We start from the raw sequence: 13121 nt of genomic DNA on the forward strand, positions 1-13121 counted from the left end.
GAGTCTCGAGTATCTTGTTTCTTCATTGACATCTTTACCTCTTTGGTAAAGGTGATCATCATCGGTTTGGTACTGATTAGGGAAATTCGTTGTATATAGTAGCCTCTTGTAAAGCAGAAACTGATTTCTTGAAGTTCTTGTATATATATATATATATATGTATATATTATGTATAAGTAATTAACGAATGACAGTACATGATAACGATGTCATGATAATCATGAAATACGAAGAAATGTGAATTGTCGATATCTATCGTTAATCATTGATAATTGAAATTCATGCACTATGTATGATTATGATGTACAAAATATCCTACAACACTTTGAAGATATGGATCATGTGGATTGCTCGGCGCATCATGGATCGTATGAGGCGAGTTGTCTATCTTCAGACATCAACCTCCAGTGCTATGACCGGCGTAAAGTTGAAAACAATCAGCTCTTGATTGGAGCTATCACGCATATACGGGAATGCACATCTGGGACATACCTCTAGGATCAGTAAGAACATGAAAGATTGCATATCCTGTAATCTACAGAAAAGTACAGTCGAGTACAGTCAGCTATTTCGTTTCTCTTCTTGATCGAATTCGCTCACCTCCAATGATCATTCACGAAATCATATCCATTCTTAGCGATTTCTTTAGCCAAACTATCATGTCCTTTTACTTTCCCATCGGGCGATCCATTGAAGAACGCCATGATGTCGCTAAAAGAAGTAAAGGTAAAATCAGCAACTCCACTCAGGCGATTCCTGTCATCTCTATCTATTGCTGAAAATCTTGGCAATCACTCTTGCTAATGAAGATAATGGCCCACTCACTGAATATCCGTATAGTCTAATTTAACAGGTACATAATGATACCACGGTATCAGAGTTTCCTATATCCACAAGTCAATTAGTTGTACAGGCTCTAACTGGACAGAGACTTACATGGAACCATTCGGGCTAGATGATTCAGGTTTGATCAGCTAAACTTCCAACTATGACTGGAGATGCGAGGGAAGCGATCTAGCTTGTTTCCCTTGATCAGTAAACTCACGTATAGAGTACTTTTGAGTACAACGTTGTTGCTACTCAATAATCTTCTGAAACGTGAACTCCAACCGTTACTGTTGTGTATTAAAATCATATATGTCAGTACAGGGAATGACATCACCATGATAAGCACTTGAGGGAGATCATAGATCAAAACTCACCCATCAACGTCGATGACAAATTTGTACCTTATCAACCAAGTTAGTTCAGCGCTGTCATTCCAGCAACGATGATCTGAAAAAGGTAGTCGAACCCACTTTAGCGAATCCTCTTTCCTCACTCTACCCATAAAATCAATCTCCCTCGCCATATCATCACAGCTCCCATCAGCTTGGTCGCACTAGTTCTGAAAGTCAGTCCTTGTCCATCGTATTTGACAGGAAATATTCAACTGACTTGAGCAGGTACACCGCTCAATCCCACATCTAACCATCCATTCAATTCCTTTCTTGTGTATTCTCCCAATTCTCCATTGGGTAAGAGGATCGACATGTTTTCTTCAGAAGCAGATGTGTTGTGCGCGAGGAAATGTAATCTTTCTCTTTGAGATTGTCGCCAGGGGGTTTTACGAGAATGGAATAAGCCAGTCGCTGATCCTCGCTGTAAAGGTCAGTCAAGGAGGTATCAGCCTTATTATCCAGAGCAATACTCATTTCCTGATTGGATTTGAGGGGTTGTTGACATACCCAAAACGCCTTGGCGATAGTCTTATCTTCCCATTTAACATATTCAACTTTCTCTGTAAATCAACAAGCCGGATTAGCTTTTTGTCTTTTCATCATAGTCGCGGAGATGAAAGGAAAGCCTCACCAAATACACCATCAAGAGGTACTCCGACGATATCGCTATTCCACATTGTCTGTAGCAGTCACACTAAATCAGCTAATTCCGTTCTAACAGCGAGTCTGATGTTGGGAATTTAATCGACCTTGCAAGTAGCCACCACGGGAGTCATCTCCACAGCCGCTCTATGCTGTTCAGAGAGTAATATATGATGCTACATCATTCGGATCCTCTCAGTCAGCTTGCACTTGTAATCGTTGGGCTCAGATTGTTGTGAAGCTCACGTAGTTCATTAGATCTGGATCGGAACAATAATCTGCACTTCTCTCGAAATCCGCTATGAATGATTTCTCGTCTACATCGGATAATCTGAAATGTCAGCTGCGTCTTCCCAAAGGAGGGTAATATATATCCTTGAATAGAAAAGCTCACTTTCTCCTCCTGTTAGATAGTCTGGTTGATGCAAGTCATTCAAGACTAAATCCGTAGCTCTAGTTTTCAACGGTGAATTATCGGGACATGACCAAGACCTATATTGTAATAACGCATTTCGGATGAGCGAGTTCTTCAGTGATGTATCAACAGAAAATATAGCTCACCAGCCATAAGTCCATCTCATAGATTGTTCAGCTTTATTCAACTGGTTCATTGGCCAAACTAACACCGATAATGAATTAGCTATTTTTATCTCTAATCTCATGGAAAATCGTAGCTAATCCTTCACTCACCATTACCTGATCTGCCTAGGTTTTCAGCTTTCTCTCTAAATGTGTTGTGGACCATACCCCTTGGGCCATCGTCCGAAGAGAAGGGGAGTTCCAATGGTGGGTTCATCTTGAATAGCTCTTCGGGAAGTAATGAGAGGATCGGTAAAAGTAAGGTGAGAGTATTACTATGTTACAAAGTCTGGTCAGTCGTTCGCGATATATGATCTCCTCTATCTTATGGAAGGATAGAATCACGTAGGACGAGCGGGCCTGCAGACCGGTCTTAACACTCACTTGCATCTCCATCCCCAAGCTTCTTCTCCATCAATAATCACCCTCCCCTTCCCTCGATGATGATAATCTTTCGGAATCCAATTCTGACTCGGATCACATGCCGTACCTTCATCGCCTTCTCCCGGAAGTACGAAAGTGAGAGTAAAGATAGCTCCTTTAGATCTGACTATCTCTATTCGCTCCCTGAGGACGGAAACGGGTAATGATAAGAAGGATAGGAATGGTTGATGTGCAAGCGGTATCAAGGAAGGAGCAGGGATAGGATGTGGTCTGATTGATTGGGTGAATTTGTACCTATAACAAGTATCAAGACAAATCAGCTTGGACGTTTTGTTGTCATAGGCTTTGTATTGTGGAGTTGAGGAGAAACGAGAGACATAACGAACCAATATTCAAACCCTTTTGGAGGTTTCATCCCAAATTTATCCTGATAATCATCCGAAGCATCTTCCACCGTCTGTATACTATTGATTTTATGTTTTTGTTTCTCCGCCAATTCTTTTCCTCTTTCAATTAACGCTATTATAGGATTGGTGTAGCCTTTATTCTTGTCTTCATGGTTGGAAGTCCAATAGGTTAGACCTTTATGATCGACCGTCAAGCCAGATTGCTCGTATGGTTCCCTGGACCATCCTCCTGATATTGGTGGTCTTCTCACTTTGAGCACCTTGTTCTTACTTTTGATTTTGGAGGTTTTGCTTGTGCTGGGAGAAGAATTTCGACGCGCTTGTTTAAGCTGAGTGAGGGTTGATGAAGGAAGATAATGATGGATGGTAAGAAGGATGAGGAGGACCGACACGACAAGGATCGTTTTAATGGGACGAGGCATCTTGTCAGCCCTCTTGACCGATTCCACACAATTCAGACTATGAAGAGAGGGAGTGAGATGGGGATGTATCCAATCTGATATGGGATTTATGTAGAGACCAAGAAGTATAACATTTTGAGAAATCACTCGAGAGGTGACTGTCGGGATGAGTGCCTGAGTAAGGCGGGTGTCAGACGGGTGTGATAACCATGAAATCAAATCCAGCTTTCTCACGCTTGCTTCGAGGTAGATCAGCCGAACGATCGCCAACGCTAAAGGTCACCAGGTCTTCTAGACTCGATGAACAGGATCTGTACTTGAGAAGATCATCAAAGCCATACGATGCCATGCAAATCAGCCCCCCCTTTCGACAGCTCACAAACGATTACAAAAGTTGAAGACTGGGTGCAAAGTTTCATATCGACCTGCTTTGCGCTTTAACCCCTTTCTGACGTTTGACACTGAAATAACGCATTGACCCATTCGCATTGGAAGGTGGAGCACGTCAACGCACGGACATCTATCCCATCCGAATCCACACAATTATATATCGAGTAGCATCATCCTATCTTATTCCCATGATGAGCATTCGACCGAACAGCTGACCCATCTTAGATCAGATCAGCATCAACATCAATTTTAGCTTTGAACTCTTGACCTCGTAGGGATAAAGTTTACTCCCTTTTTCCCTCTTTTAGCTTGGATTCCAGGCGTCGATCAATACTCGTAAAATCAACTTCACCCTTAGATGTCATCAGAATAACAGAAGACATAGTCAGATTTTCAAAGTAGATTACAGGAAATTGACCATCACTTCCTCCATCTTTCTGTTATTCGCTCGCTTCGAGATTGGATCGGCCATATTCGATGAGCTTCTGAAAGATAATGTTGTAGGGGGAATTTACCTCCGTTTTATGTAGATCACTCAAGAAGATACTGTAGGTCAGATCGTGAGTCGACTATTCCATCTGCTTCAATAAGGTGCTACCCATCGTGTCGATTCGGAAGAATAGGCCGAAACACCGACACCAATCAACACACAAGTCTAGTACCTCCTTTGACCAGTTAGGATACTGTATCCACTTACTCGTATTTGCTTGGATCCACCGATCAAGACATCTCCAAACAAGTAAAAAAATATCATCGACATCAACAGGTACAAAGAAGGACAGGATACATCAAGGTCAATGCTTACATATTCACATATAGGAACAAGGGGATCTGTCACTACCAAACTAAAGTGATCTATCTATTCACAGGGTTCCGGGTAGAATACACGAGGTAAGTCAAGCTAACGACGATATCAATCAATAATCGATGGAATTCAACTTTTTCACCAATGACATACTACGAAGTCACAGGTATATATAGATCATTTCGTCACTGCATCTCTTCGCTGTTGCATTGTACTTCCATTCGATAATTCAATCCCCTCTTACTTGGACTGGCTCTTAATTACGCATCTTTACTGGCTCACACTTCACCTGAACTCTCTTCCACGGCCTATACCTACCCTTCGGCGTCATCAACAGTCAATAGTAGGCATTGTTCATCCCTCCGTCCGTCTCTTTCTCACCTCGTCTGGGCACTACTCAAGACCAATCATCTACCTCTCATACCAAGCTGACACCGTTATCTATACCCGATATAGGCATTTGATCATTCTCAATCCTACCACCACTCCACTCAAACCTCTTGAGCCTTGGACCCTACCACCATGTCCTATACACCTTCTGATCAGATCCCCCAACTATCCTCACCCAATACTCCAGCAACTACACTCGTTACATCCCCTTCAACCCCTTCGACCAGGTTCAAATCAAATGTCATCGAAGTTAATCACCCAAAGCAATTCGCTTCGCTCACTCCGACACCAGTGGTGGACGTCAAAGTGAACCAAAATCCTTCTCAGGTCAAGTTGGAGTATCATGAACCTTTGTACCTTCCGCAGACACAAGACGCTCAAGAAGGTACACATGTCAACTATGCTCCTAAATCGGAGACGATGGCTAAACCTCTTAAGCCTATACAACTAAATCAAAGTACGGCACCACCTATTTCAGCAGCCAAGCAGCCTATCTTCGATCCTGACTTTATGATCAATCCTTTGGGTAAACCTCTCCTACCTCATCCTCACCTGGTAAGTGCCCATCTCGTGTCATTGGTTGGCAAAGTTGCTGATGCTGACTGGCCGGTCCTCAGGTCAACCCCATGATCTACGTCAACATGTACCCTCCTGACTTGTCCGAAGGCGCTATCGCCAACTCTATGCCTCGTTGTCTTCCTATCAGAGTCAAGCTCGAACCTGCTGTGTCACCAGAGGTTAGACTGTATCCGGATATGTATTACGATTGGATGAGCAAAACCGGTAAGTCAGATATACAACTCAGCCCGGAGCTGCGAGAGCAGATCAGAACTGACAAAACGTCTGATAGGTACGATCGAGTTTACTACCCTTCAGCTTGGTAAGTAGCTCATTTCATCTGTTTTGATTGTATTTCTAGCTGACAGTGGGTACCGTAGCGGAAAGGGCTTTGACGATACTCGTCAACCACACCACCTTTACTCCCAGAGGAGTATGGTTCTCACCCTACCCTTCCCCTTATATCCTCCCTTTGCCGAATCCCCCTACCGCAGCTCGTTACATCCGCCCTACAAGATTGATGGTTCCTCCAAGTTTCCCTTCAGAACCCCAACCTGAACAAGCTTTCCGCGCATACTTTCCAACTCCTGCAGAAGTATACGATGCTGTCAGACCATGGGGCAGTCTCAGGTCGGTCAACTCATATATCACTGAAGCTTTTGATGAGGTCGAGGTAGAGGAGAATGGTCAAAGACACCAATGGATTGCTAGGGTGGAATTCTGGAACGAGGATGAAGCTAAGATGTTTGATGAAGGTTTTGGAAAGACAGCTAGTCTATTGAAAGGCTGGCAGATGTGAGTGATTGATCCTCCAATCCCTCCTGAATGACGAGCGACATGAATGCTAATATAGCTTGTGGCTTGACCCAGCTTCATCCATGCCGCTCCGCTAGAAGCGGCTAACCCAACGATGCCCCCAGCCTACCAGGTTCTTCCCAGGTTGATAAAAGCGTCTCACACCCTTCCTCATGTACCCTCCGATCCCAACGCAGCGAACATCCAATATGTCACACCGCTCGGGGATCAAGAGAGTCACGATGTCCCCGCTCAACCCTCAAGGATAATGTACATTCCGGACCAGTCGATACCGCCCACCCCAGCTAGTACGACGATGTCTCATTTCCCGAAAATATGTTATGACCAACTTCCTCCTACACCCTCACCAATTAACTACGTTCCACCATGGGCAGCCCATAACATGTTTGCTGCTGCTGGTATTTTACCTGACGGTGCAATTGTACCTGTGACTCCGGAAATGATGAGTAGGAGGTTGAGTAGAACAAGTATGAGTAGCCTTGATGGAAAGCCTAGAACTTGGAGTTTGACAGTTGGTGAGAGTCCTGATGGTGAGCTCAAACCTACCGGGTTGGTAGCGGATGATGGAACTATCATCCAACATGGTATGTGAGCTATTCAAATAATCACGTTCTCTGTAAGCTGATCACTCGCATGCAGGTCCTGGACAACACATTCGACCGGCTCCCTTTTTCGGTCCTGGTTCCAATAGCGTGTCAGGTTTGGTAGATTACAGTAATGTCTTCATCAAGGTAAGCCTGCTTGGTCTGATAAACGGGTATTAAAAGCATATTGCGCTGATGCCTATGAGCAGAACCTGGATCCCGATATCAATTCGTACTACCTCGAAGAGGTATTTAGCCATGCGAGTGATCTACTTGGTCATATTAACTGGTAGTCGGTCACTGATCGTCTGGCTTCGTACAGGTTGGTCAAGTTGTGAGCGCACGCGTCATGCGAGACGATCTTGGGCGATCAAGAGGATATGGATTCGTCAGCTTCTATTCGCCCGAACAAGGTGAGCTGTTTTTCAAACATTCTTGTTGTCTCCCAGCTGATTGTGCCATCAATTTCACATCAATCCCGTCGCAGCCGCCAATGCTATTGCGCAATTACACAACCAGAAGCTTGGTCGCTCCACCATCTCGGTCACTCTGCACGAACCTCGCAAACTTCGACCAGAGAAGATCGCTGAGCGTGCAGCTCACGGTCTGCCGGTAGCTTTCGGTCGACAATCCTCCTCGCTACCTAGACGATCTATGAGCCCAGTCAGGACTGATAGGGTAGGAAGGGGAAGACAACCTTATATCGAGGAGCCCAAGGTGAGTTAGACGTCTATAGCAACATTGGATATTCGGCAGCACCAGCTGATATCGTTGACTATATTTGACAGGCTCCTGGTACCACCGATGAGATCCGCTCACTTTCTCCAACTTCCCGCAAAATGGTTCTAGCAAAGAGAATCGCCTCTCGAGTCAGAGATCATGCTCGAAACAAGTCATTATCGGTTGATCTCGTCGAACCTACCATCAAAGCGTTGGCGAAACAGGATCTCGCTCTTATCCCTCTACTTCACGATAAACCTCAGATTGATCTCAGGATTGCCGAATGTTTCTCCTCGATTCAATCTGAATTTTTGGAACAGCAACCTAAAATGGAGGTTGAGCGACCTACCAACGAAGATCTCATCAGACTCCGAGACGAAGTTGGGAAGATTGATCCGTTGAACGTCAATGAGATCATGCCGATTATGCTTGAAATGATCTCACCCTCCGAGTGGGAAATGATCTGGAATCAATCGAGAGTAGCTAAGAAGTATGGTCTTGCTAAGCAGATGTTGGATAAGAAGAAGAAAGAGGAAGTTGAACAAGTACAAAAAACAGTGAAAGTGCAAGAAGATAGAACAACTCAGCGAAGCGACGATCTTGCTGCTGGTGATGAAGAGGGGGACCATCTTGTTCCCCTCGATGGACTTACTATCACTGATTTCTGCACTCTGCCCGCCGATCTGATTATGAAGAATCTCAGAAGTGAGAATGGACCGAAAATCCTAACTTTGTTGGGGATAGTGGAACCTACTCTTGCGGATAAAGCTGGTAACGAAACATGGGTCGAGAAAGTAATGAGTAGGAGTAAAGTAGAAAGGGGCGTTGAAATTGCTAGTGTGCTAGGAAAGAAAGTTGATGTGAGTGAGGATCAGCTGTCGCAATCACGAAAGTGTTTCAGCTGATGCGCAGAGATCGTTGTATTATGTCAGATTGACACGCTCAAACGAAGTCAGAAACTCAAGGTGATCAAAGGATTAATCAATGCAGAGGACGACAGAGCTTTATGCGAATTGTAAGTCTAGCGAAATCGAACGGCGGATCGACTGAGGCTGATAAAACAGAATCTTATGAAATAGACTTGTATACCCTGCGTTGTTCAACGCAAAGGCCAGATCCTTCATCGAGTCTCAAGAGAAATAACAATACGATCCGACTTTCCCTCTCGGATAAATGATGGCTCAACGACCATGCCTGAGATCAAGTTTGGAATTTTTTTGGGAAGATTGTATACTATATTTTACGAAGCAAACGAGGACGCAAGCGGTGCGATACGATCTTACGGACTATTACGACATTATTGGGCATTTCTGTGTTTATATGGTGTGATGATCATGATAACGATACACGAAGATGAAGATGATACGATACGCTCTTCTCAAGGTGTCCTTATGATCTTTCAGATGACTACGATACGATGAAAATCACGAACGAAAAACAATCCCTTTCTCAAATCTTTACAATTTAAATCCGCACACATTATATCTATATTCCGCATGATCCGCATGAAGAAGAAAAAGAACCGTTCGATCTTTGATCTTTACCTGTTAGTATACATTATTGATTTTGGGCATTATTTGGTATATATCTCTTCTGTTGGGATTGCTATTTGGTGCTGTACATCGTTGATTTCAACTCATTCCGCTACATCCCAATTTCTGGTTTCCTCCTTTTCTTCGCGTATACGGGTATATAATCTCCATTGTAGTTCAATTGATTGATAGGTATGATAGAAAGCAAGCAAGAAAGATGGAGATGACAATGATGTTGATATATAACATTCAATCCAACGTAGCATCCTCAGCACGATTCTAGGTACATTGTAGATGGAATGAGGTTAAATTAACAAAAATCAGCCGCGTACAATCTTCCGAATGATACAGTTGGATATGACTTGATCTTCAGGTTGGAGCTGTAGTTCAATTGGTAGAATAGTAGATTCCAATTTTTTCTCTTTCCTTCATCTGGAATGGATGAGGAGTTTCTTGGATTATCTATTGGTCGCAGGTTCGATTCCTGTCAGCTTCAAGAGAGACACTTAAATTGTACTTCTTGAAGGCTTTGCTCTGGATTGGACTGGGCGATTTACTTTTTGGATGGTCTAACCTCAGAACCACTCAAAGTAGATAGGATAGCGTAGATCATACAAGCAGATACATCTCGTGTATATTCTTCAGAGTTATCGATATCGATAACCGACTACTATATTGATTTGACACGGTACATAACGGACTCATGACAATTTCGTTGCTATACCGCTATACATTTTACATCTTACACCTTTATCTCGTCATCTCGTATAACGCTAAAGCCTCTTGAATCTCTCATGTACTTTCCCATCCTTCTTATTTTTCTTCTCACCATTCCCGACTTTACTCAATTTATTCTTACTATTCCCAAAAACGATGACCCACCAACCCCATATGGCCACTATTAAATTCCCACCTCCCAATACCAACCCACTCATATTCCATAGCAGAAACCCTGCTAGAGTTGTCAATCCCACTAATATACCCAATATGGGTTTACGGGTGGGGTTGATAGAAGGTGGGTCATATGTGGGCACTAGGGCGAATATCGATATGAGTGATATGGCGAATAAACCCAACGAGATTGATAGACATAATGTCGATTCGAGGCTTGATAAGGAATCGTAATGATCTTCTCTGTTTGATGTTGAGAATGCTGAGGTGGGAGGAGGAGGGGTTTGAGAGAAGAATAGGAGGATACGGGGGAATAGTAACAAGGGAATGGCGAGGATTGAGAACCTATAAATAATAAATGTGTAAAGTCAGTATATATATGTATATGTAAACAATATGCCTCTTGAGCTACATATCTATCTGCTCGATGATGAGTCTCACAGTGATTTTACAGAGGAACGAATATGAGTATTATGAGTCGAACCGCAAAACTTACCAACTTGCCAAACCCAATCCCCAAATGCTTATCGCATCCATCCCACCTTCCTGAAGATGTACAGCTGCCTTGGCTTTCTCCTCGGCAGAACGATAGGCCCTGCCCAGCGAGCCGGGCAGAGCATCGCCGAGTGATGAGGTAGCTGGATGTCGAGGTGGTGGAGGGGGAGGAGGAGCTGATTTGCCTATGGGCCGAAGTTCGATGGGGTCTGACATGCTTGGTATTCCGCAGATCTGGTGTCTGTCCAGATGCTTGATGGGATAAGTGAGCTGAGACCTGCTGTTGGAGTATATCCAAGGTGGATTGGAATGGCGAATTCCTTGATACAGTCTCGACGTGGATCTTACATACCACCCAGGTGTAAGACGTCATCAACACACCGCAGCGTACATCTACATCACGTGATTTGCATGTGAGAGCACGTAGAGTTGAAACACGAGCGAGATGAGATTACGTTCGACGTGTCAAATAAATAACAGGTGTTCATGTGGACCATTCAATAAAGACTGATAGAGATACTAGGACTTAGTCACAAGCATACCAGCATAGCACCTCACCAGCACCCTCAACCACCCAACCCATGAGCTCATACACCATCGACATGCCCTCTATAGATGCCAGTACAGCTCCCACAGGTGCAGACAAGTACTCTGTCATCTTACCTACTTATAACGAGAGGAAGAACTTGCCTGTGATAGTTTGGCTGTTGGCCAAGACGTTCGAGTCCAAGTAGGTATCTCTTTGCCAGCTGAACGATCGGAACTGGACGTATGTGCTGATATTGACTTTGTTCGACACAGAGGCATACAATGGGAGATCATCGTAGTGGACGATGCGAGTCCGGATGGTACGCAGGAGGTAGCTAAGCAATTGGCAGGGATATACGGGGAAGACAAAGTGGTGAGTGAAATTGGGACAAATCAATCCACCAGTGATAGATCCAGTACTGAATCACATTGCTGGATAGGTACTCAAACCTCGTGCTGGTAAACTTGGATTAGGGTGAGTCACTCAACTGCCAAAATATCTGTAGTAGCTTCAATCTGGGATCAGACCGTTGACTATATATGTGATATGCGCCAATTCTCCTATCTTGCAAATCAATAGTACCGCCTATGTCCACGGATTGAACTTTTGTACTGGTAACTTTGTGATCATTATGGACGCAGATTTCTCACATCATGTAAGTCATCCTTCTCTTAGACTGATTACTATTCCATTCATCTTGATCATCGCTGACCATTCCCTTCATGATTCGAACAGCCTAAATTCATACCTGAATTCATCAAGTAAGTGTTTTACCTCAATCCAGTCCCTTGTTATTATAGAATCCAATTCACTTCTACTTCTGCTAATTTGATTGTTTTGGACGTGTACGTAGATTACAAAAACTTCACAACCTCGATATCGTCACCGGTACACGATATTCCTCTACCCCTTCACCTAAACCATCCTTAAATTCTGTATCGATCGGATTAGGTCCAGGAGGAGTATACGGATGGGATCTGAAGAGGAAATTGGTTTCGAGGGGTGCTAATTATTTGGCGGATACGGTTTTGAGGCCTGGCGTGAGCGATTTGACTGGTAGTTTCAGGTGAGTGGTTTGGTCTTTGGGATGGGATGAGGAGTGTGCAGGATTGAAGATGGAGATGAAGTTGATCTTAGTGGTACATGCTATTTAAAGAATTATTTGATCAACCAAATCTCAGAGTCAGACTCGAATCAACTTGGCAATTCCCAATAACACAAATCCTATCAATCCATCGTAACCCATACTGATCCATTTATTTGTTATATATCAGACTATATCGTAAATCCGTCATTCAAGATATAATCTCCCGATGTACATCCAAAGGATACGTATTCCAAATGGAAATTATCGTCCGAGCTAGATCATTGGGATATACAGTCGGGGAAGTACCCATCACGTTCGTTGATAGGATTTACGGTGAATCGAAATTATCAGGAAACGAAATTGTAGGTTATGCTAGAGGTGTGTTGAGTTTATGGTGGGGTGTGTAGAGGGTGAAAATGAATGTAAAGAAAGATATTTATTTGTTGTACAATACGTTATCATGATACATGAATGAGAATCCAATCAATCCACCATCGATCATTGTTTGTTGGTTGATATGAGTAAATCATGAATATGGCAGCCAATCTATCAAACTTGCTTCATACTTTGTCTACCATGATACCTTCTTCTTGCACTTTCCAATTCATCGAGTTAATGTATTTGTACAGTTGCAGAATGCGAGATCGTAAGATAGCATATCATATATATCATACATACAATAGGGTATACG

General features: G+C 43.4%; 4 protein-coding genes across 4 annotated transcripts; 2 read left to right on the plus strand and 2 right to left on the minus strand.

Annotated features, from left to right (window-relative positions):
• Positions 1-359: 359 nt before the first annotated feature.
• L199_008332 (uncharacterized protein) lies at positions 360-3654 on the minus strand (the record flags this gene model as incomplete). The annotated part of the gene is made up of 18 exons (XM_064894013.1): positions 360-410; positions 493-535; positions 601-711; positions 826-884; positions 937-951; positions 1046-1115; positions 1203-1229; positions 1299-1381; positions 1438-1641; positions 1728-1780; positions 1852-1900; positions 1970-2014; positions 2109-2179; positions 2257-2354; positions 2424-2481; positions 2553-2716; positions 2826-3119; positions 3212-3654. The coding sequence occupies 18 exons, from the start codon at positions 3652-3654 to the stop codon at positions 360-362; spliced, it is 1938 nt and encodes a 645-aa protein (XP_064750085.1).
• Positions 3655-5350: 1696 nt separating this feature from the next.
• On the plus strand, positions 5351-9039 carry L199_008333 (uncharacterized protein; the record flags this gene model as incomplete). Its single annotated transcript, XM_064894014.1, has 12 exons — positions 5351-5773; positions 5836-6001; positions 6069-6098; positions 6157-6571; positions 6716-7176; positions 7232-7323; positions 7386-7436; positions 7499-7589; positions 7664-7893; positions 7965-8756; positions 8829-8911; positions 8976-9039. The coding sequence occupies 12 exons, from the start codon at positions 5351-5353 to the stop codon at positions 9037-9039; spliced, it is 2898 nt and encodes a 965-aa protein (XP_064750086.1).
• A 1162-nt stretch (positions 9040-10201) lies between these two features.
• L199_008334 (uncharacterized protein) lies at positions 10202-11030 on the minus strand (the record flags this gene model as incomplete). The annotated part of the gene is made up of 2 exons (XM_064894015.1): positions 10202-10664; positions 10816-11030. 2 exons carry the CDS (start codon positions 11028-11030, stop codon positions 10202-10204), a joined length of 678 nt encoding a protein of 225 aa, XP_064750087.1.
• A 365-nt stretch (positions 11031-11395) lies between these two features.
• Positions 11396-12837, plus strand: L199_008335 (uncharacterized protein; the record flags this gene model as incomplete). The annotated part of the gene is made up of 7 exons (XM_064894016.1): positions 11396-11544; positions 11616-11715; positions 11783-11817; positions 11923-11998; positions 12079-12104; positions 12197-12409; positions 12618-12837. The coding sequence occupies 7 exons, from the start codon at positions 11396-11398 to the stop codon at positions 12835-12837; spliced, it is 819 nt and encodes a 272-aa protein (XP_064750088.1).
• Positions 12838-13121: the final 284 nt, after the last annotated feature.

Source organism: Kwoniella botswanensis, chromosome 3 (assembly GCF_036426115.1).
Source record: "Kwoniella botswanensis chromosome 3, complete sequence".
NCBI lineage: Eukaryota > Fungi > Basidiomycota > Tremellomycetes > Tremellales > Cryptococcaceae > Kwoniella > Kwoniella botswanensis.